The sequence below is a fragment of the Mustela putorius genome, unplaced genomic scaffold, assembly GCF_011764305.1.
Source record: "Mustela putorius furo isolate JIRA1106 unplaced genomic scaffold, ASM1176430v1.1 tig00000139_pilon_pilon_pilon, whole genome shotgun sequence".
NCBI classification, from domain to species: domain Eukaryota; kingdom Metazoa; phylum Chordata; class Mammalia; order Carnivora; family Mustelidae; genus Mustela; species Mustela putorius.
The window spans coordinates 1,035,322-1,056,803 of record NW_025421293.1 but is presented as its reverse complement, the minus strand read 5'-3'; the positions used below and the strand labels follow the sequence as shown (position 1 = coordinate 1,056,803).

At 47.8% G+C, this 21,482-nt stretch overlaps 1 protein-coding gene across 8 annotated transcripts in view; it reads right to left on the bottom strand.

The window, feature by feature from the left end:
* Positions 1-21,482, bottom strand: part of LOC101692945 (S-adenosyl-L-methionine-dependent tRNA 4-demethylwyosine synthase TYW1) — a 201,127-nt gene that overhangs the window by 68,713 nt on the left and 110,932 nt on the right. For all 8 annotated transcript variants that reach the window (XM_045074911.1, XM_045074908.1, XM_045074913.1 and 5 more), the window contains one exon: positions 9,022-9,157. In XM_045074911.1, coding sequence (XP_044930846.1) covers positions 9,022-9,157 — 136 coding nt within the window. The remainder of the gene's footprint in view (positions 1-9,021; positions 9,158-21,482) is intronic.

Here is a 21,482-nt window from a genome sequence, read left to right as displayed (position 1 = left end):
GCCTGTGTGGGCTTTGTGCGCCGACCCCGAGGAGCAACAGTCCTGGAAGGCGGGACACACTCTACGGAGACACACAGGGAGTTGAAGACCGAAGCACACACCATAAAGGCTTTAAAAAAAATGTTTTAACATTTTAAACAAAAGGCTGGGCTGATGAAGATGTTCGGAAATGACACAGGAGGGCCGGTCGCCCAGCATCGTGAATGTACTGAAATCACTGACTCGCACACCCTGGAAGGGAAATTGCATGGCACACCCATATGTGTCAAGCAGAAGGCAACATGAACGGAGAGCACGTGTGTCCGTTCCGTCGGACGGGAGAGCGTTCCCCAGCGGCCGCAGGCACCGAGGGGAGACGGCAGACTTACGGGTGGTTACCCGCATCCCCGTCACCGGGACGTCTTCTGGAGCGGCAGGAATCTGAGTCTTTCCCTAGGCTCCCTAACAAACCGGAGGCACCCCCGGCTGGAGCTCATAAAGTGGGATCCATGGGGTCTTTCATTAACCTTGAGCATCCGTTTAACTACGCAGCGCAAGGTGGCGGTCCCTTCTGGGAACCCGAGCGCCGCACACGTGTGTTTTTATCGTCACTCCATAAACACTGACTAAATGCGCAGCACGGGCCACGTCTGGTCGGAGGCCCTGAGGGTCCAGCAGCAAACGAGACAAGGTCCCCGCTCCCGCGGCTCCTGTCGGACTGGGGACGAGCCGGACGGCAGGCGCGCGCCGGGCATGACCTGCGCCACGAGAAAGATCGGCGGGAAGAGGGCCGGGCACGCTGCTGAGGAGGGCGACTGCGGCCAGCCGGGGGTCAGCCGAGGGCTCCGACAGGTGATGTCTGAGCGGACCCTCGGGAAGTGAGGAAACAAACCCCACCGTGTCAGGGGAGGCGCACTACTGAAAGAAACACTCCCGGGAATCCCCAACGCTTGTCTGACGCGGCCGTGGCGAAGTAGGCGAGGCCCCTGAAGGCGACGACGGAGACGGACCACAACACGGACGACGCGCACCCGCCAGAGGGACGTGCGACAAAGCCACAGCAGACACCGAGTCGGTTTAAAAAGCCGGCAGGGTCACCTGTTCGTGAGGACGGACCACGGCAAGTCTCCCACGCCGGTCCCCGAAGCACCGGGAGAAAAGAAATCCGGGGGCAGACGTGCGCATCCTGCAGCGACGCTGGCGGCCGGCCACGGGCCCCACAGAAGCTGCGCCTGCCCAGGCGCGTGAGACCCTCCCGTCTACACTCGCGGAGAGCCGGAGACCGCAGAAAACCGAAACGCCCAGCGCGGGAGCACGAGGGCGACACTGCGAACGGACGGCGACGCGGCCGCTGCCGTGTCTGAGTAAACCTCGGAGCAGAATACGAAACCAACACGCAGAAGCGGCGGCGCGGCGGGCGGGGGTCACCGCCTCGTGGGCAGTTTGTCTGGGAAGACGGCTCTGGAGAGAGACAGCAGTGACGGGCACACAACCACAGGAATGTACTTGGTGCCACTGAGCTGACCCGGTAAAAACGGGTGAAACAGGGAATTTTATTTTTTTCAAATGGTCCCAAGAAAGGACAAGTTGCAGCACGGTATTTATAGGGTGATACTATAATGTACAGTTTTAAAATATGGAAAACAGCTGCTCGTGGAGTTGTAAATACGGGCTGAAGTACAGAAACAGCACGGAATGATAAACACGAAATAGGTACTGATCACCCTGAGAGAGAGGAAAGGAAGCGTAACAGAAGCGAGGCCCACCGGGTCGACAGCTGAATTTATCGCAGTTTTGTTTCTCAACCTAGATGGCAGTGACGTTGGTATTTACCATCTTACGTGCGGTCTCGTCTTAAATGTCCCAAATCAATCCTATACACAAGACTGGGGACAGAGGGCGTTACATTTTAAAATTTCCATGATGTCTTGGATGTTTCTATCTAGATCTTAGGAGGTAGGGACGGTCATTAACCCCATCCCACAGATGAGAAAGCTGAGCCCTGTGTCCACTACTACACAGCCAGGAGGTGGTAGGAGACAGGGTTCAAACCTAGGCGTGTTTTGGAACCCCAAGCTCACAACTACCCACCAAGACTAATCGTTGGAAACAACCAAATACACACCAAGAGGCAAGTGCGTCAACGCATTCTGATCGTGCGGCAATTGCGTGTCACACCGTGATGGGAGCGGGGAGTACCGTGGTGGGCAGGAAGACCTTCCACGTTCCTGAGTGCCGGATGCAGGCACCGTGGGGCATAAACCAGGGGAGGGGAAGGAGGGAGTCATGGAAGGCTGCCAACAGCAAAATTAAACTGTTAGAGCCATAAAGTCGGCAAAATTAATCTATGGTGACAGAAGTTGATATTTTCAATAAATATTTTAATTGTGGCCTTATAAATAAAGAGTACAGTTGTAAAAGTACGTATGGTATGATCTCATTTTGTAAGTAAAATACACACACACAGTTAGCGCTCCGGAAGACGCACAGCATGGAGTGTTTCTATCTTACGTCTGGTGGCATACGAGTCACCTTATTTCTTCATCACAGTAATACCGATTTCCAAACTGGATTTTAGCAGATATGCTTGGACAATTATCTGATGAGAGGGAACACCTTTAGTTTCTTCATTAAATGCCGCTGCTGCTCTGGGTTCAGAAGGTTCCCATTCGTTAGGGGAGGATCTAGAGTTCGCTCTCCGCGTCCATCCTCGCCATCCGACCCACTACACAGCGGCACCTGCACAACTCACGCCGTCTACTTCCTTTCGACATCGGCGTTGGAGACCAACTGATAAACCAAGTTTCTTCTTCCTCATCCTTTCCTCTCTCCGGAGCCTAACTGCTTCTCTGACCTGTAGGTAACCGACGTACTCGTATGGGCCGCACCAGACTTGACCAAATTCTTCCCAGACTCGCACTCTCCGCACCATTTCGAAAGCTCCGACGCCGGTTCTCCCAAGGCTCCTTCACTGCTCTCCAGACGCTCCTGAACAAGCCCACGCCCCGCTGCCTTCGACCTACCAACCTCTGGCCGCAGGGAGACTGTCCCGGGGACGTGCTCGCACGCTAACGCGGCTGACTCCCAGCCGTCTGGGCAGCAACCCGATGACCCGATGACCGGATGACTGACGCCGCAACGTGACCCTAAGACGCACCACGCTCGTCTTTCCCTGACACAAGCTTGGGTAGAGGTCGGGGCTGAAGAAAACCTGTTGACTACACACTTCCTGGCCCCCGAGGGAGCCCGTCGGTCTATGGACACTGGCTTCGGAGGCCACTCCTGGAGAGATCAGGCGCGCAGTCGCGGTCTGACCACAGAAATGGCTACAACCAGGGCATCCTTCTCGTCAAGCGAGGAGAGTGAAACGGCATCAACCCAGGCCGCCTGGAATCAACACCCGCCGAGGCCCGTGGAGAGGGCTCGAGGGTCAGAAGGAGGTGGACAGCAAGATAAAGCCTATGAGAGGATGACAATAAGGCACAGACCAGACCGCAGTCCGACGGACTAAGGCTCAAGGCAGACTTCGGCATCAGGGACGGAGGCGGCTCAGTCAGCGGGGAGCAAGTCGGAACGGCAGAGGGGGCGCTCGCTCATCCGAAAGGCAGGGAAGGAGAACACGCTTTTCCACCGCATCCAAGATCCCCCAGATGGTAAGACACAACACTTCCTCCGTCCACCACGAAGGTGACAAGAACACCCGTTAAACACGACGCGCCATCTCTGGCTGGACCTGACGCGAGAAATGACCCAGTGTGTACGTGGCGTCTCCAGGGCAGCAGAGGCACCACGGCTGCCTCCCAAGGGCGAGGAAGACAGGGACCCGGGGCGCCTGCGGGCCTCAGACGGCTCCGAGGCCGAGTCTCGATTTCAGCTCCCGTCACGCCCCAGCCTCCTGAGACCGAGCCCTGCGTAGGGTGCAGAGAAGTCACCTTGGGGTTCTCTTCCTCCTCCCCCCACCCCTCCCCCTACTCCGGTGTTTCTCTCTAGAAAACAAACCTTTATTTAAAAAAAAAAAACCACAGGAACCGGACTTACTGTTGGGTCCCCCCATTAAACAAGTGCGCCAGAGCACGACACACTCTTGCTGGCCCCACTGGCCAACCAGGGGAAACTCTGTGCTGTCTCCGGAGTGTGTCCCTTACTGGTAATGCACACAGAACACTTCTGGTCACCACGTAGGAGGGGTCTTCCCCCAGCTGGGTGTCCTACAATTTAACTCATTTCTGTCACCACAGCCCACTGTACACGCCGGAGACAATCCAGGCTGTCACCTGTGCTTCTGACCCATGGGCCATAGACATCAGAGGTTCCCACGACCCTCCCCCCACAGATTCAGTTAGTTTGCTAAGGCAGCTTACAGAACTCGGGGAAACACTTACGCGTATTTGCCATTTATTAATGGATACAGATGAGCAACCAGGCGAGGAGACAGGTGAGATCTGGGACCAGCCCGGGAACTTGTGTCCCCATGGAGCTGGGGTGTGACTGTGTTCACCGACCAGGGAGCTCCCCAAGCCCCCGACGGAGGCTTCTCACATGGGTCTGAGCAATTATTCACTCCATTTCCAGCCCCTCGCCCCCTCTAGAGAAATGGAGAGAATTAGCAGAAAATTCCAACCTTCTGATCAGCTCGGTCTTTCTGGTGACCGCCCTCAATCTAGGAGCCACCCAGGAGCCCACCCAGCCCACCCTCACTAGAGCAACGACGGTCCTTGTGGCCTTACCACTCAGGGATCTGCCAGGGGTTTAAGAGCCTCATGTTAAGTCTGGGGTCAAACACGAAATACTCATGCTCTTGTGTTACCACTTAGAAAATTACAAACGTTCTAGGAGTTCTGTGCCAGGAACTGGGTGCAGAACCAACATATAAATAGTTTCTACAATCGCACACCGAGATGGAAGACTAAGCTGTCCTTAACGGGAAGGTCACACAGAAGTATCAGTAGCATGGAAACACGCTACGACCTGAGTTTAACGACAAAAGCAACATATTAAACTGAATGATAGAAATACAAAAGCACTCCCTAAAGGATTAAATGTTAGCAGTAGTTGTCTCCAGGTCGATTTATAGGTAACTTCTTTCCTTGCCTCTTTATATTTCTCTTTACTTTCCCCAAATTTCCAGAATGAACACATAATATTTTTATGATCAGGGATAAGGAGGTCAAATATTCAATGTTTGTTTTTTTTAAAGATTTTATTTATGTATTTGACAGACAGAGATCACAAGCAGGCAGGGAGGCAGGCAGAGAGAGAGGGGGAAGCAGGCTCCCTGCCAAGCAGAGAACCCGATGTGGGGCTCAATCCCAGGACCCTGGGATCATGACCCGAGCCGAAGGCAGATGCTTTAACCCACGGAGCCACCCAGGCACACCCAATGTTTGTTTTTCAATCTGCAAATTGCGGGCCACACGGATACCTTGATATCTAAATATTAGACACAAAGCTATGTCAACGGATAATAAGCCCTTCTTAACCATGAAACAGTATCAACTCCAGTAACATCAGGTCAGAGCACACTCAGATCCGCAGAAAGAGTGCTAATGTTCACTTCTGATATGCAAGAAAGTGTAATGCAGAAAACGGTTTTGTTTTTCTTTTCCAATATGAGGTTTCAAGCATACTGCTATTATCGCTTGTCCTACTGGATCTTCACGCTGCCATAACCGCGTGCCGGCAGAAACACGTCTGGTCGCACCGCTGACAAAAGTCTACTGCCGAAGGCAGGCAGCACTGTCCTGTACAAGACAGATTTCTCTTTTTTCAAAAAAGGACTGTTTGACAAGTAGCTATTGCGGACGGAAATCGAAGCTAACACATTTCTGCTGCGATATCTTGATGGAATTGCTTTTTAGCTCCCCATACTCAAGTACTAATATATTTCTCTCATATTTGAAACGGAACATTCTGACAAAGGATAAAGATCTGGAAGCGTAAACACTATACTTGCCAAGAGTTTAAAAAAAAAAAAAATCCTCCTACCTTCTTCTACTTTGGGTTGCATTAGCTCATAAATAGGCTGAAAATCTTGGGACAAATCAAATTTCTCTGTTTAAAACAAGTAACAAGAAAGTACACAAGTACTAAAAGCCTAAACAAGTACAAAAGATAATAGTACAGATGTACAGACATTCTAATCAAAACATCTGAGGGGCACCTGGGGGGCTCAGTGGGTTAAGCCTTTGCCTTCAGCTCAGGTCATGATCTCAGGGTCCTGGGATCCAGCCCCACATTGGGCTCTCTGCTCAGCAGGGAGCCTGCTTCCCCCTCTCTCTCTCTGCCTGCCTCTCTGCCTACTTGTGATCTCTGACTGTCAAATAAGTAAATAAAATCCTTTTTAAAAAATCTGAAAAGTGGGCGCCTGGGTGGCTCAGTTGGTTAAGCAGCTGCCTTCGGCTCAGGTCATGATCCCAGCGTCCTGGGATCGAGTCCCACATCGGGCTCCTTGCTCGGCGGGGAGCCTGCTTCCCCCTCAGCCTCTGCCTGCCATTCTGTCTGCCTCTCCTCACTCTCTCCCCGCCCCCCTGATAAATAAATAAAAAATCTTAAAAAAAAAATCTGAAAAGTCACTCTTATTTAAAAGTTTTTATTTAAAAACTCAGTGATACCAGATTAAAGTCTGACCCTACCTACTAAGAACAGTTGCAATGTAAGTGTTCTATTTCTGAGTGTTAAGCAGCAGTAAAACAGACCTTTCTTGATAGTATCTACTGCATCAATGATATTAGATATTCAGAAGGAAATAACACTGCTATAATTAAGAAAAGTTTTCAGAGCAGCTTCCTGCCACAGATAACAGATACTCTTTCTTAAACGGCGACGTAAACCATATAATAAGAAACAGGGACTCATTGCTACAAAATGCTTAGAATGTGGCTGCCCTGATCTGCCAGCACACAGTTTCACATTTTTTTAAGCAGGCTCCACACCCAGCACGGAGCCCCACACCAGGCTCGAATTCACGACCTGCTAGATCAGGACCTGAGCTGAGATCACGAGTCATGGATGCTGAACCGACGGAGCCACCCAGGTGCCCATCGGCCGGTGGATTGTTTCGACAGCCCAAGGAAACCTTTCCAACCAGAGTTACACGGACACAATAATGATGTTGTGGGTAAAAAGCTCACAGGTTAGAAAATACTGCATAACTTCAAGTTACTGCATTACTCTCAGTGAGTCAATCCAAAGTACTCAGAATGGAAACGGACATGCAAAGGCTTGTGACTTCGAGGTAAGAATGCGTTTTGTGGAAAATTCTGACCAAAAGAGAAAAGAAGCTATTAAGCCAATCTAGTAAAGCGCAGTTCCGGTCTTCCGCAGCGGACTCGGAACACAGTGCAGCTAACAATCTCAGACGCGTCCCATGATGCCGGCTCCCGCTGGCTGCCTCCTACCTACGCGCATTCCCACTCGCAGGCCACGCAGCTCCCAGCTCGGCCACAGGTAATGGCCACAGAGCTAAGCGTGGAGTCCAGAGACCGAGGTTTTAGGAGGCCACGAAGCACCCAGCCTGGCTGCCTTATGAATCACCCACCCAGCGTGATCATTTATAAAGAGTCCAAGACAGATCGGAAACCAAGTGCTGATTCCGCGTTGCCTACAGAACGTCAGCCTTAATCGCCAAATCACCAAACACAGGTACGGATTTAACTTCTCCAGCACAAAAGAGGGGGAGGGGAAGTTTTCAACATCTGAACAGTCCGGAAATGTGTATGTACATCTCAGCACTGCTGAGTCCGCTGGGTTTCCACCCATTCATCCTTCCAAGGATCACTTTGAAATACCATTAAGTGTGCTGTGCTAGACCTCGTGTGCAGCTCAGACAGGAGCGAGGAATCCAGCTGAGGAGAAAAGCAGCAAAGATAAAACAAAAGAAATGACGTTTATCGATACAAAACCCAAGGAGAGAGACGGGGCGGCGATCTGCCCCTGGGGAAGGCTTCACACCTGAAGTGCTCAGACGCCAAGCCCCGCAGGTCACAAAGAACTTCTGCAGGTCAAAGACACGGAAAGAAAGGGTGACCCAGGCTCCGGGGAGGGAACTCAAGACTCAAGAAGCGGTGGGCCCGTCGGCAGGACGTATGGCCTTCTGAGGCCGGACAGAGAAGGGTGAAGTACGTGCCGGGCAAAGGAGAGAGAGGAGGGATGTTCAAAATGCAGATTCGCAAACCCCACTAGGAATACGAAACTAAGTCTTGAACGGGTCTTCCCGTTATCTGTTGGGTAAAGTGTAGAGAACCACGGGGCCAAAGCCAGAGGACAGGAAGGGGGATTGCTACAAGAGAACAAGAGGCAGAACTAACAGAAAATACCAACCATCGAGATACGGGTTTAAGGGAAAAGAGATATCAGAAGGGGACATGAGCTCTGAAAGAACAGGAAAGTAAGCATGACGTACGAGAAGACCTAAGAAAGGGCACATACGGGCTCCTGGTGGCTCAGTGGGTTAAAGCCTTCCGCTCAGGTCCTGATGTCCCGGTCCTGAGATCCAGTCCCACCCAGGCTCCCTGCTCGCTGGGAAGTCTGCCTCTCTCTCTTCTGCTTCTCCTGCTCCCTTTGTGTCAAGTAACTAGATAAAATCTTTTAAAATAAAATTAAAAAACAAAAGAAAGAAAGGGCAAATGTTGGCAGAAAAAGCCAAAATCTGGACACTCTGAGGTTGCATTCCCTACTGGGTAGGAAATTCGGTCTTAGAAATTCAAGAAAATTAACCTCATATTTGAACATGTACAACATTTGCTGGCACATCTCCTAGGGCTGCTACGAGCTGGCTACTTTGCAACGTTCTATTAATTAACTTCTGGACTGTGTCTCTGTCTCCCTAAATACGTGAAGGGCAAATTATACATAGAAGGCGGAGTGTTAAAAACTTAAGAGGAACTCCATAAATATTTACTGGATAATGAAAGTAGAAGGCTAAACAAAGGCTGAAGGTTTTCTTCTATTTTTTATGATTATTATTTTAAAAAGAAAAGGAAAAAAGTCCTCTTCTCACTTCTTTCCTCTCTCTCACTCTTTTAAAGATGCCACAATTCTTACCTTTGCTGCCAAAGCTTTTAAGCTGTCGAGGAATCTCTGCCAGAAATCCTTGAAGAGTGGGCGGTCGATTTTCTTCAGGCTATCTTTGGTGCTAGCATCCACACTGACATACAGCTGGGTAACTGGTTTGAGGTTCCTTTGTAATTTAAAAAAACAAAAAACAGGGGAAAAATTATGCCTGCGTCAGGCTTTTCATGATGTAGAACTTACAGCCTGCAGGAGACGGGGTAACGGAACATCGCACGGGTCTACAGGCTTCTGCCTCTCCCGAAGGACTGAAGAAACAACTTTCATACTGTGACAGAATGGGCTGTCAGTCGATTATGTCTCACAATGACTGGACGCCATTCTTAAGAAACTGAAAGCATTCAATTACTTAAAACTGGCCCCTCTTGAAACACTAGCTTTTAATGGAAAACGAACAAAATGAGATCTAGCTTCAGGTCAGGCACCAGGAGCCCAGGGCAATTAGAAGGGGTCTCAGACTTGGGTTTCGCCAGGAACTCTGCCACTCAAGCTTTGCACAGCGGAAACGCCGCAGCCCTGTGGGGTCTGTGCTGACAGGCCACCTCCCATCCTCAATTCACTGAGGAACAAGTTTTCAAAGGACCAAGAAACAACCCAAAAAGCTCAAACCTTTTTTGAGCCTCACTTTTGCCTCGGAGAGCCAGAGCGGGTTTAAAGCTCAGCCTTGTGGAGGCGAACGATGACCTAGTCAGGGAGCTTTAAGCAAGTGTGGAGCTAAAAGAGCAACCAAGCCTTATAAAGGACCGGACCCCCAAGAAGAATGTGTGCAGCAGGTTAGGCTTCTGTGCCTTCTTCATCGGTCTCCTGACCACCACTCACTCTCCACTACTCAACCTCACGGACTCATTTCATTAAAGTCATTTATTCTTATCTAGTCTACTTGGTAGTTATACTTAAAGTCCAGACTGCAGGCTTTCCCAAACCTTCCTGTTCTCCCTTCAGATGGGTTCCCTGGGGGCTCCTGGGTGGCTCAGTCGGTTAAGCGTCTGCCTTCGGCTCAGGTCATGATCCCAGAGTCTCAGGATCAAGCCCCACATGGGGCTCCCCACTCAGTGAGGAGTCTGCTTCGCCCTCTGACTGCCCTGTCTCGTGCTCTCTCTCTCTCTCTCTCTCACTCTTTCTAATAAATTAAAAACAAAAAACAAAAGAGTGGCATAATTCATCTTCTTCAATAAATTTGCAACTAGAAAGAAAGTTCCCTTTAATAATGCTATGACCAAATTCTTCACTATTAGCTTTCCAGAATTTGTATTTACCCCCAGAATTTATTTATGCATTTTTTGCTTCAAAGTCTATTCACTTTAAAAACTGAAGTATAATTCACATGCTATAAAATTCACCACCGAAGTGGTTTATGTTTTTGTATCTATCAGTATCAGCCTAATCAGTCTCTGAATGTTAAGACCTTGAAGAGCAAGAACCATATTTTTTTTAACCCAGTCATGCAGGCAGATCCGTGAAGCTACTTTTTACTCGATACTGCTGACCTGAGCTAACCTAAACTTTTAGGGCATGCAGGCCAAACCAATGCTTATAATGATCCGGTTAGTGACATATGGAAAAATCAGAAGGTCTAAACCCAAAGTTATTAAGAGTGGAGAAGCTCTGACCGAAGTTAAGAAGTGATTAAAATACCGGCAGACCCATTGCTTTAACCCGTCTCCAACACTGGCATACAAAGGGAATCCTTAAAAGTTCAACCCTGTGTCACGACTGAGCAAAGGACATGAATTACTGCAAATGAAAAACAGGCGCGCCCTGTTAATGGCACATTCGGTCTCATCACCCCGCTTGCTGGGAGCCTCCTTAATAACAGACAAGCTATGCTACCTTAACTGGACTCTATGTCGTACAGAAAATAAAAGTAGAAGAGACTGCTTTAACGGATACTGCTGGCTATCATTATCTGGTACTTACAGGACTTTGTCATAAAGCTGCCTAATGCAAAGTGGGAACCGGCTTGACCTTTTCACTACGCCTTCATAACTACTTAAGATTATGAACAGTAAATTCCAAAGGCCACAATTATTTTACAAACTTCCCTCACTTGCAAAAAAAGGAAGCCCTGGACACTAACAGTACCAGTAAGAAATTTTACTCGGCACTAAAATCTGAGATGCTATGATCAAGGAAGTGTGTACATCTCTTACGAAAGAGCAGAGGAAGCATGGAGAGGAGTTAAAGTCCCTGGGAATTCCAGAGCTTATTCCTAAGGGACTCAAAACATGAGAAGTACCTTGGAGAAATACTCTGAGCCTCAAGGATCTTACGTCTACCTCGGATTGGCCTCTATTCCCCAGGACAAGCAAGAGGTTCTCGGCACAGCCATTTATCTATCACTATTCTATATAGAGATTGCATCGTTTTTGTTCCCAAAATGCAAGAGAATGTTATAACCTTAAAATAATGGTAATGATTTGTGTGTGACAGTCTCACAACGCTGCTGAGAACAATTAAAAAGGAAAATAAAAGGGAAATACAATCCTAAACCCCATCCTCAGTGAAAATGCCCAATGAATCTTGGTAAGATTATTGTAACGATCTTTCATCCTGCTCATTTAAATCTGAATTAAGAACGACCATAAACACAAATGCGTTGACAACTGGACATAAAAATCCCTCTTGCTTTTTTGCCCTTCCATAGAGATTAGCAGGCCACTGGCTTGGAAGGTAGAATGAGAACCAATCTCTACAGCAAGGAAAAAAGGAAGAGATTTAAGTTTGCAAGAAACCAAACGGCTTACAGAGTAAGTCTGACGTTCCTACTGAACAAAACATTAAAAAAAAATAACCGAAGTGGTCCAAAATCAACAGCATTAAAACCACAATCTGGGGTGTGCCTGGGTGGCTCAGTGGGTTAAAGCCTCTGCCTTCGGCTCAGGTCATGATCTCAGGGTCCTGGGATCGAGTCCCGCATCGGGCTCTCTGCTCAGCGGGGAGCCTGCTTTCCTTCCTCTCTCTCTCTGCCTCTCTGCCTACTTGTGATCTCTGTCAAATAAATAAATAAAATCTTTAAAAAACAAAACAAAAAACACAAAAATCTGGGCTGTTAGTTGCGGCCGAATTATGCAGGAGGAGAAGAGGAGGACGAAGGGGAGGATTTACCGAGCACTCGTCAGGTGCGGCTGCTCTGTGCTTCAGCCTCCTCTGCAGTCCATGAAACTTTCACAGTAAAACAACACGGTAGTCGCTACTTCTACCAAGTTTAGACACGATGAAACTGAGACCCAAAGGCTAAGTAGCTTGTTTGAGAATCCGCAAGTATCAATACTGACACCCAAGCTGAGATGGGACCCCAGAGCCTGCTCCCCCAGCCCCGCGCCGCAACGCCTCCCTCAGACGGTCAGTTCACAAACAGTACTGGCTGGCCCTTTGTCAAGGAAAGCCTCACAGCAGTGTTTCTCCAAGTGTGGTCAGGACAACCCGTATCAGAAGCACCTGCAAACCCGGGTTCTGGGGCCTCTCTCAAGACTGAATCATCTAGGAATGGAGCCTTAGAAAGTGTATTGTTGTATAAGTTTCAAGAACTTCTCCACATCGATCAAGTAAGTTGAAAACACAAATAAATGGGAAGATATCCCATGTTCATGGGTCAGAAGAATTAATATGGTGATAATGAAAATGTCTGTGAACACCCAAAGCCATCTGTAGATTCAGGGCAATCCCTACTAAATTCCAATGACCCTTTTCACAGAAAGAGAAAAAACAATCCTAAACTTCCTATAGAACCACAAAAGTCTCCGAGTAGCCAGAGCAATCCTAATGAAAAAAAAAAAAAAAGAACAAAGCAGGAAGCATCGTACTTCCTGATCTGAAACTACAGCAGAGACACAGTAATAAAAACAGTATGATGTTAACACTCACATGAAAACATGAACGACATTAAAGCAAACGGACAAACAGAGCAGAATCAGGAACCCCGAGATAAACCCATGTGTACAAGTATGTCAACAAGTATTTGACAAGGGAGCCAAGATCACTCAATGTGGAAAGGGCAGTCTCTTCACCAAATGGTGCTGGGAAAACTGGATATTCACATACAAAAAATGAAACTGGACCCCTGTATCACTCACAAAAGCTAAGTCAAAATGGAGTAAAGACTTAAATATAAGACCCCAAACTGTAAAATTCCTGGAAGAAAACACAGGGAAAAGGTCTTTCACCTTAGACTTGGCAACGGTTTTTGGATATGACACCAAAAGTGCAGGCAACAACAACAACAACAAAAAAACAAACAAGTGGAACTGCACCAAATGAAAGAGCTTCTGCACAACAAAGTCAGAGAGGCAACCTCCAGAATGGAAGAAAATCTCTGCAAATCCTATGTCTGAATCAGGTTTCATATCCAAAATATGTAAGGAACTCCTACAACTGAAAAGCAAAAAACCTAATCTGATATTTTAAAATGGGCAAAGGACCAGCACAGACATTTTTCCAAAGAAGACATGCAAGTGGCCAACAGGTGCTTGAAAAGGACCTCGACGTTGCTCGTAAGCAAGGAGATGTCAATCCAAGTACAGCCCCGTGGGGAATGGCTCTTCTCGAGAAGACAAGAGATGACACGAAGCGACGAAGACGCACAGAGGAAAGGGAACCCTGTGCACTGCTGGTGGGAATGTAAATTGGTACAGTCACTATGGAGGCTCCTCAAAAACACTAAAACCAGGACTACCGCATGATGCAGCAATCCCACTTCTGGGTGTTTATCCAAAGGAACGAATCAGTATCTTGAAAAGATCTCTGCATCTCCATATGCACTGCAGCCTTTTCCACAACAGCCGAGACACGGACAAGTGTCTATCAACAGATGGATGGATAAAGAAAATGCCACATTATTCAGCCGTGAGGAAAAAGGAGATTCTGTCATTTGCAACATGACGGATGAACCTGGAGGACATTATGCAGAGGGAGATGAGCCCAATACGGAAAGACATATGCTGCACGACCTTACCTGTATGTGGAATCTTTAAAAAGAAAAAGAAAGAAGACATTTTCGATTAGCTGTTTTCTTCCCTGTGTAGGGGCCACCACACTCTCACTTCTTTGTCTATTTCATGATCTTTTAAATAAACATTTAACATTTTATATAATATTATGCACGACTCTGGGTATCAGATACCTCCCAATGCAGGGTTGCTGTTTTTTATTTGTTTGTCGCTGTTTTTGTTGTCACTGAACGACTCTGGTAAGTTCTGTGATTCTTCCTTGCGTTTAGCCTGCTTGGTTAGCTTAGGAGTCTGCTAGTGACTGGCCAGAAACAGCCCTAAGCGCCTCCAACCAGCAAGGCTCCCACCTCTGCGGAGGCTTCTGTGTGTCCGGGCAAGCGGAGGCGGGCGGCTCACAACTCGGCCTCGGTTTGCTTAAGACACCGACATCAGGCAGGGGTGAGAGCATAAAGCCTTGTCGCGTCTCTCTGGCAGGCCCGGCTTCTAGCTTACCAGGAATACACAGGAGCTTTTCAAAGTTCCCTATGAACACCTCATTCCCCAGCTTTTCCTTCAATCTCTTCAATCGGCGTCCCCCAACCGTAACCGCTGCCTCAGGCAGCTGCGAAGTTGAACAGTTGCCGATAACTGGCCCCAAACAAGAACCCCACCCCCCGCCAAAAAAAGCTTCTTCCCTGGACAGGATGAGTGACTTCAGTAAAGACAAGCCCTGTGCATGGGCTTCCAGGGAACGGCCACAGAACCCGCGTAACGACGGTTCTCTGCAGACGGGACTCTGAAGGAGTGCCCGCTCGGTTCCGCCTCCCCTCCCCCCGGCTGCCAGGCAGCGGGTGTTTCTGGGGCTACAAGCTATTGGGTTTAGGCGACTGCAGCGCTGGGGGAGTGAGGATGGACTGGGACATATTAAGACCCCACGAAGCTTAGGACACGAACATCACAAGACTTACTGTCCCCATTGAGATTCAACCATTTTTCTAGAATAAATGCTCCTCAGACTGTTGTGTGTCTTTGGTTAAGAAAAAGTTGATTCTGACCAGGTTTGCTAGTGTTCTCACTGCTTTGGCAGAGCAGCAGGTTCTGTACTGTTAATCCAGCTGACACCCACCCCGTAAGCTTTGTTTCTATTCCCCTCACTACCCATCACAGTATTTTCGACATCCACTGTGACTTCTTGAACCCATCAGAAGCAACTGATAAATTACAAACATACTAGAATATTCTATTAATCTCTCCGTGTTGATATCTACTGTGATTCCAGGATGTTTGGGTATCATGTTCCATACGAGTTCAATGCTTTGCTGGAACTTGCTATAATGCCCAGCATATGGCCATCAGGAGATTAGTCTGCAAGCAAATTCCATGCTCTTGAAAAAAATTATATGCCAAAGTTTCTGGCTGCAATGCTCAATTTCTGTAACACAGGCTAAATTTGTTGCTTTAGTTGTTCAAATCTTCACTACTGCTATTGATTTTAATTTGCTTCTTTTAACAGTCTGAGAGAATTATGTTAAAATCCTACCATCTCTCCTCATAGTTCTTTCAATATTGAGATCATGTTATTGTGTTTACAAGTTTTAAATTGTTAAACTCTTTTATGTTCCCAGTGGCTTTAAAATTTTATTATTAAGAAACATCTACCTTATCTCGAGTAATGATGCCTGTCTTAAAGTACGCTTTGACCAAATTATTACTTAGCCTACCTTTCCAAAAGCGAAACTTCTAGGTGTTTTCATGTATTATCTCGTATACTCTCAATGCCACTATATGATGGTCACGATTATAAAATCTGGTCACAGGTTAGGAAGCTGGCCCCGAGAAGTTACTTTCTCAGTGTCACTAGGACAGCAAGAGATTCAGTTAGGATCCAAACCAGATCTCCTCTAGACCAGAGTCCAGCTCTTAACACCTGACTGTATTTCCTCTTTTTTAGCCTATCTAGACCTGCATATATATATTTTTTAACAATTTTATTTATTTATTTATTTACTAGAAAAAAGGAGAGCATGAGCAGGGGAAGAGGTAGATGGAGAGGGGAAGCAGGCTCCCCGCTGAGCAGGGAGCCCGATGTGGGGCTCGATCCCAGGACCCTGAGATCACGACCTGAGCCAAAGGCAGACACTTCACCGACTGAGCCACCCAGGCACCCCTAGACTAGCATATTTCTGAAAGGTACTCTGTCAATTCACAGACACAAGAGAAGACTGTATCTTAAACTTGACACATTTACTACAAACAAAACAGGCTGGGAGGGGGAGAAAAGCTTCTACTGAAAGGATCAGGTGATATTTATAATCCTCTTTTAATCAGAAGCTATTTTCTGTAACCTAAAAAATACAAGAAAACTATTTGAGCTAAAAAAATACACGAAAACTATTTTTATTAAAATTCATGCATTTCTTCAAACATTCACTAAGCATCTAGTATGGGAAGAGCTATCCAATTTACAGAGGCTCTCTGACACATATGGTAAATGTCTTAGCACACACTAAAAACAAAACATACAGCAAACAAAGTCACAGAAATACTGATGGGAGAAGCAAAACAAAGAGCCTGCAGTTCACGCGGCTTCAGTGCTCAACAGTAAATGAGCAGAGGGACAAAGCCGGTGGAGGCGGCGAGGTCCAGGAGTTAAGTGCTCATCGTACCACAGCTTGATACGGAACACAGGTCTGTCTTCTTGGGATCAGCTGCGGGCACACAGACAGCTGTGCATCAACAACATTTACCCAAAAAGAAAAATCAGATTTTAAGTGTAGACTTAAAAATAACATAAAACAGATAACAAAATAATGAAAAAATGGGGACTCAAGACGAAGCCAAGAGTATGTCCGTCTACAAGAGCTACACAAAGTCTATAAGGAGACTCTAAACCCTAAAACACTCGTGGAAAGAGAGACACAGTCATAGGTTTCAAATGTCCAAGGAAGAACAAACCAGTCAGTTCTCGGAGAATCCTCAGAGAAGAAGCTACTCCGCGTTGCAGAACATCACTCCAACAGCTTCATCACGCACAACACGAGGACCCCCGAGGTCTGCTTTAACAAGCTGTCTCACGGCCGGGCACCGGCACCACAGCCCAGAGCAATCCGAGAAGGAATAACGTGGCGTGCGCTAGCAGAACCATGGTGTGAGGGACCTCTCTGACTGCAGGGCTGAACGCAAACGCCGACTGTACCCAATGACAAAGGTCCTAAACTCACTTGTCTATAGGGGCCAAGGATAGCGTGTGAGTCAAGCAAGCCACTTTTAAAGGAGAAAGTTCTTTGGACACCGAAACGCAAACTGCACATGAAACACGCAAGGATACTCTTTCCTTACTCAAAGTGACACGCTTCCATGTTCCCTGACCATGTGGTACCTTCCACGGTTTCGTATTTGTTAGAAATGGTGACAGAAACTTCTCTGCTATAAGAGAATGAACAGTGGCCCGTGGCACTCAGCCTTATGGCGGAGACAACAAAACGGCGAACAGTCTGGCAAACTGCAAACCCCAGCTTCATCAGAGGAATAACCATTACCCGGTGTGATACTGTGTAAGACGACAGGACTCCTTACGCTTAGTTCCTGGCACAGAGTTCCTAAACCCTTGGCATTTCCTGAGTGACAGAGGTGAGAGAAGCATCTTTCGTTATCCGTTCTAGCTCCCTTCAACCACAAAGATTTACTTTACTAATGAGGTGACTCCTGCTGGGCCCCCAGACAGCTTCAGGATGGGGCTGGCAGCCACAAGAACCTACCACGTGACTATAGGGTTGGAACTTTCAGATCCACCCCTCAACCTCCAGGGAGGGAGACTGGCTGGAGGTTGAGCTGATCACCAACTGACAAAGACTGACGCAGTCCTGTCTATGTAAACATGATGGGGTTCCAGAGGCTTCAGGCTGGTGAACACACTGAGGTACCGGGTGCAGGGGCAGGACAGGGGGTCACTGTGCCTGGAGATGGGATGGAAGTCTAGTGCCCCCCATACCAGGTCCCTTGATCTCTTCCATGTGGCTAGTCCTGATCTGTCTACTTTACACTAAACAAATAATAGTCATAAACGGTTTTCCCTGATTTCTGTGAGCGGTTCTAGCACATCACCGAACTTGAGGAAGGAGTCATGGGAAGCCCCAATCTACAGCTCCTGGTCAGAAGAACCGGTGTGATACGGGACTGCGCCCGGCGCCGGAAGTGGGGCGCTCTTATCAGACTGAGCCCCTAAGCTACGCAGTCTGCCCGGACCCAGCTGATGTCCGCAGAGAACCGGAAAGCTGCTGGTGTGGAAAAACCCACACATCCGGTGTCAGAGGACCGTGAGTGATAAAACCAGCTAAGAGTGAAGTGTTCTGGTATTGGAAAAGCAGCACTTTTTACTTGGCTTCTAACAATTTTTGCCAGACTGTCTTTTCCAAAAGTCAGAAATTCAGATTTTATGCAAAATCTCTGGATATTAACTGTTGGCCTAAAAACACAAACAGAAAGCTTTTCAACATGGTTCAGGACAAATAAAATCTACTTCTGACCAACTGCCAGTCTGAAACCTTTGGGCCTCTCCAGCTAATGCATAAAATTATCTTTTTTTTTTCAATTGAGTTCCTAAAAAATAGGGAATCCCAGTGGTTCAAGGTTAACCTCCTTGACCACTACAGCCCGTTGTGCCATACACTGGACGACAATCACGGCCCTAAATTCCTCCTCTCCCTATATCCGCGTCCCCTTGCCCCGCAGCTGGGGGTGCCCTCTCAGCTGGGACTTGCTTTGGCCAATGGAAGTGAGCGGGGATGACCCGAGCAGAGGCGCACGAGACGCCTGGGCATGGAGCTCACCCTCCTGCGCGGCTTTCGAAACCCTGCCCCCATGTGAGCACGTTCACCGGGAGGGGAGAAGCTACATGAATAGAGGCCATCGGTCCCAGCCATGGCCACATAGACCAGCCAGCCCAGCGATCCGCCAACTGACCCAGGAACAACACGGAGACCCGCAAAGCCAGCGCACCCAGAATTATGAGGTAAATAAATGGCGGTCACGTGGAGTGATTCGGTTTTAAGATGAGTGATTGTAAGAAGAGGTAACTGACAAGAAGCCATGCCCGCTAACAACACCACTATAAAACCGCTTGCTTTGGTGGAATGAAGAGGGCCTTTCCTCAAGAGAAAAGGCATCCATGGTCCAATCCCTCCCGGTCCTACTATTAATACTAAGTGTCTTACATGATAAAAGTGTTAACAAAACCATAAAGCTGCAGAGTCCAAGAGCCTTCTCCACGGCCCAAGGCGTTAGCCTCCGTCCTCCACAGCTTTGAGGACCACTCCCTGCACAACTGCCCCCCGGGGGGAGAACTGCCAGCGCGGAAGCCACACACTTGGGAGCCGGAGGGCGGATGAAATTCTCTTAAGGAAAAGCTCGTGAAAAGGGAAGTAGCCTGAACTACACCTGCGTGTGGGTCAAGGGAAGGCCAACGGACAGTCAAGAACCTCCTTAGAAGGTATTAAAGTGTGGGTGGTACTGCAGTAACTTAGGAAAAATTTTTAATTAAAAAAACAACTTAGTAAACCGCCGATCACCGAGAGCGCATCATTATTGCCCAGAGCGCGCTCAGTGATAAAGCGGCTGCGAGGGGTTCGCTCGCCAGCTCTGCTGCCTGAGCTGACCCGCTGTACGGAAGCGGCACTACAAACACTGCGGGTAACTTCCCAAAGTCATGTCCGTGACTCTACAGCCCTGCGGTCCCAAAGAAACGAAGACGAGACAACGGGCATTTGGATTCCTCCCAACTCACAGGACTAGAACACTACGATCTGGACGCCGAGGCACTGTCCATCCACTCTCTCCTGCGCCGGCGGGCGAAGGGAGAGGAGAGCACTCAGCTCCACTCAGAGAGGCCCTGGGTCAGGAAAGTATCAGTGGAAAAGCAGGGGCGCCTCAGGCCCGTTTTGTTTCACTACTCTATAGCCCAGAGTATCTGAAACTCGTAGTTTTAAATACTGAGTCTCAATACTTCATTAATACTTAGTTACAAAAAAAAAACCACTTAGTTACAATACTAGTTCTAAGGCTTAGTTAATACTCAGTATTAACACATCTTAGTATCTGGTATGTCAAATCTCCGTGCTCTTCTTCTAACTCGTTTCTGAACTACTCACACGTCACTCTGGGGAAGAGTAGGGGTGGGACAGGCACCTGTTTCAGGCCCCTAACGCCGGGCAGGCGCGTCTCACCACACCAGCAGGACTGCTGTGCATTAGAGAAAGGTAGACCGGAAAGTCAGGCTCTTCAATCCATCTCTGCTAGGGTGTCGTTAACAGAAATTCCTCTTGGATCCTAGCAGTAGTATGCGGAGCCCAGCCATAACTGTATCTCAGCTTTGGGTTTTGCCTCCGTCCACACTGGTATTTCAATAAATAACCAAGATACGCCAACTCTTTGAGCTCCAAACCTAAAACGGCTCCTTCCCACACATTCTCTCCTTCGCCCAGTAAGGACAACTAAAGAAGGGACACACACCCCTGGACCCCGGCACCCTTGATATAGGAGCTTCAAGAACGCTTTCCAAATCCACACAAAGGAACTTTGCTTCTGAACAATCTTTCTTTCTCATTACTCACAGGGTAAACCCTTCCCGTTTCCTAAAAACGTTGTGTTCAACGTCCGAGAAACCTGCTGACTTCTCGTGCCCTACTTCACTCCTCCCGGCCTCCCACGGAACGACTGGTTTAATCAACGCCGCTGTGTCCCATTTTTCACAGATGGCAGTCAAGACTAGCGGGACACTGTGTCGTATGGTGATCCCCGGGCTCCGAGAGGAGGCTCACCAGCGAGACTGGGGAAGAGAGACCCAAGAACACTTTCGGAGCGCTCACGAGGTGCCAGGCATTTAGCTGGACACTCTCAAGCACGTAGCTGATGCCCCGCTCTGTAACCTTCTTCAGTCCGTGACCACTCGCAAGGAGTGCTGTGCGTGCAAACAATGAATCATCTTCTCTGGTTATCATTTTGCAGAGAATTACCCACATCCCACTTCAAGCAGATTTATTCTTTTTATATATATATGCCTCGGATTTGGGATAAACTCCCTTTCTGTCGTGTGTATATAAATCCCAACATCTATAGCAACTCTTCCCTCAGGAGCCAGCTGAAAACCCAGGGGTTTTAAACCTAAAAAAATGTTTAAAAAGGAATGGAAACCTACACAAAATTTATACATTGACATTTTAAAAACATTTCCCTTTTAACTTTACCTTTTTATACGACTTCAAAAAGCATTGTTTTAGCTATCCTTGTGACAATGTCGCTGGTTTTCTTATTATTGCCCATTAGTCAATTTTATCCAACTCTGACTTCCTAGGACACTAAATTTTAAACTCACTTTGCGCATGCCCGTGTATGATCATTCTTTTTACAAACAATAATATCTTCTTTATTGAATACATTGAGCATGTGACACTGTAAGTTTAAGGTGTATAACATGTTACATTTGTATATGTCATGATTGTCCGAGTAACATTT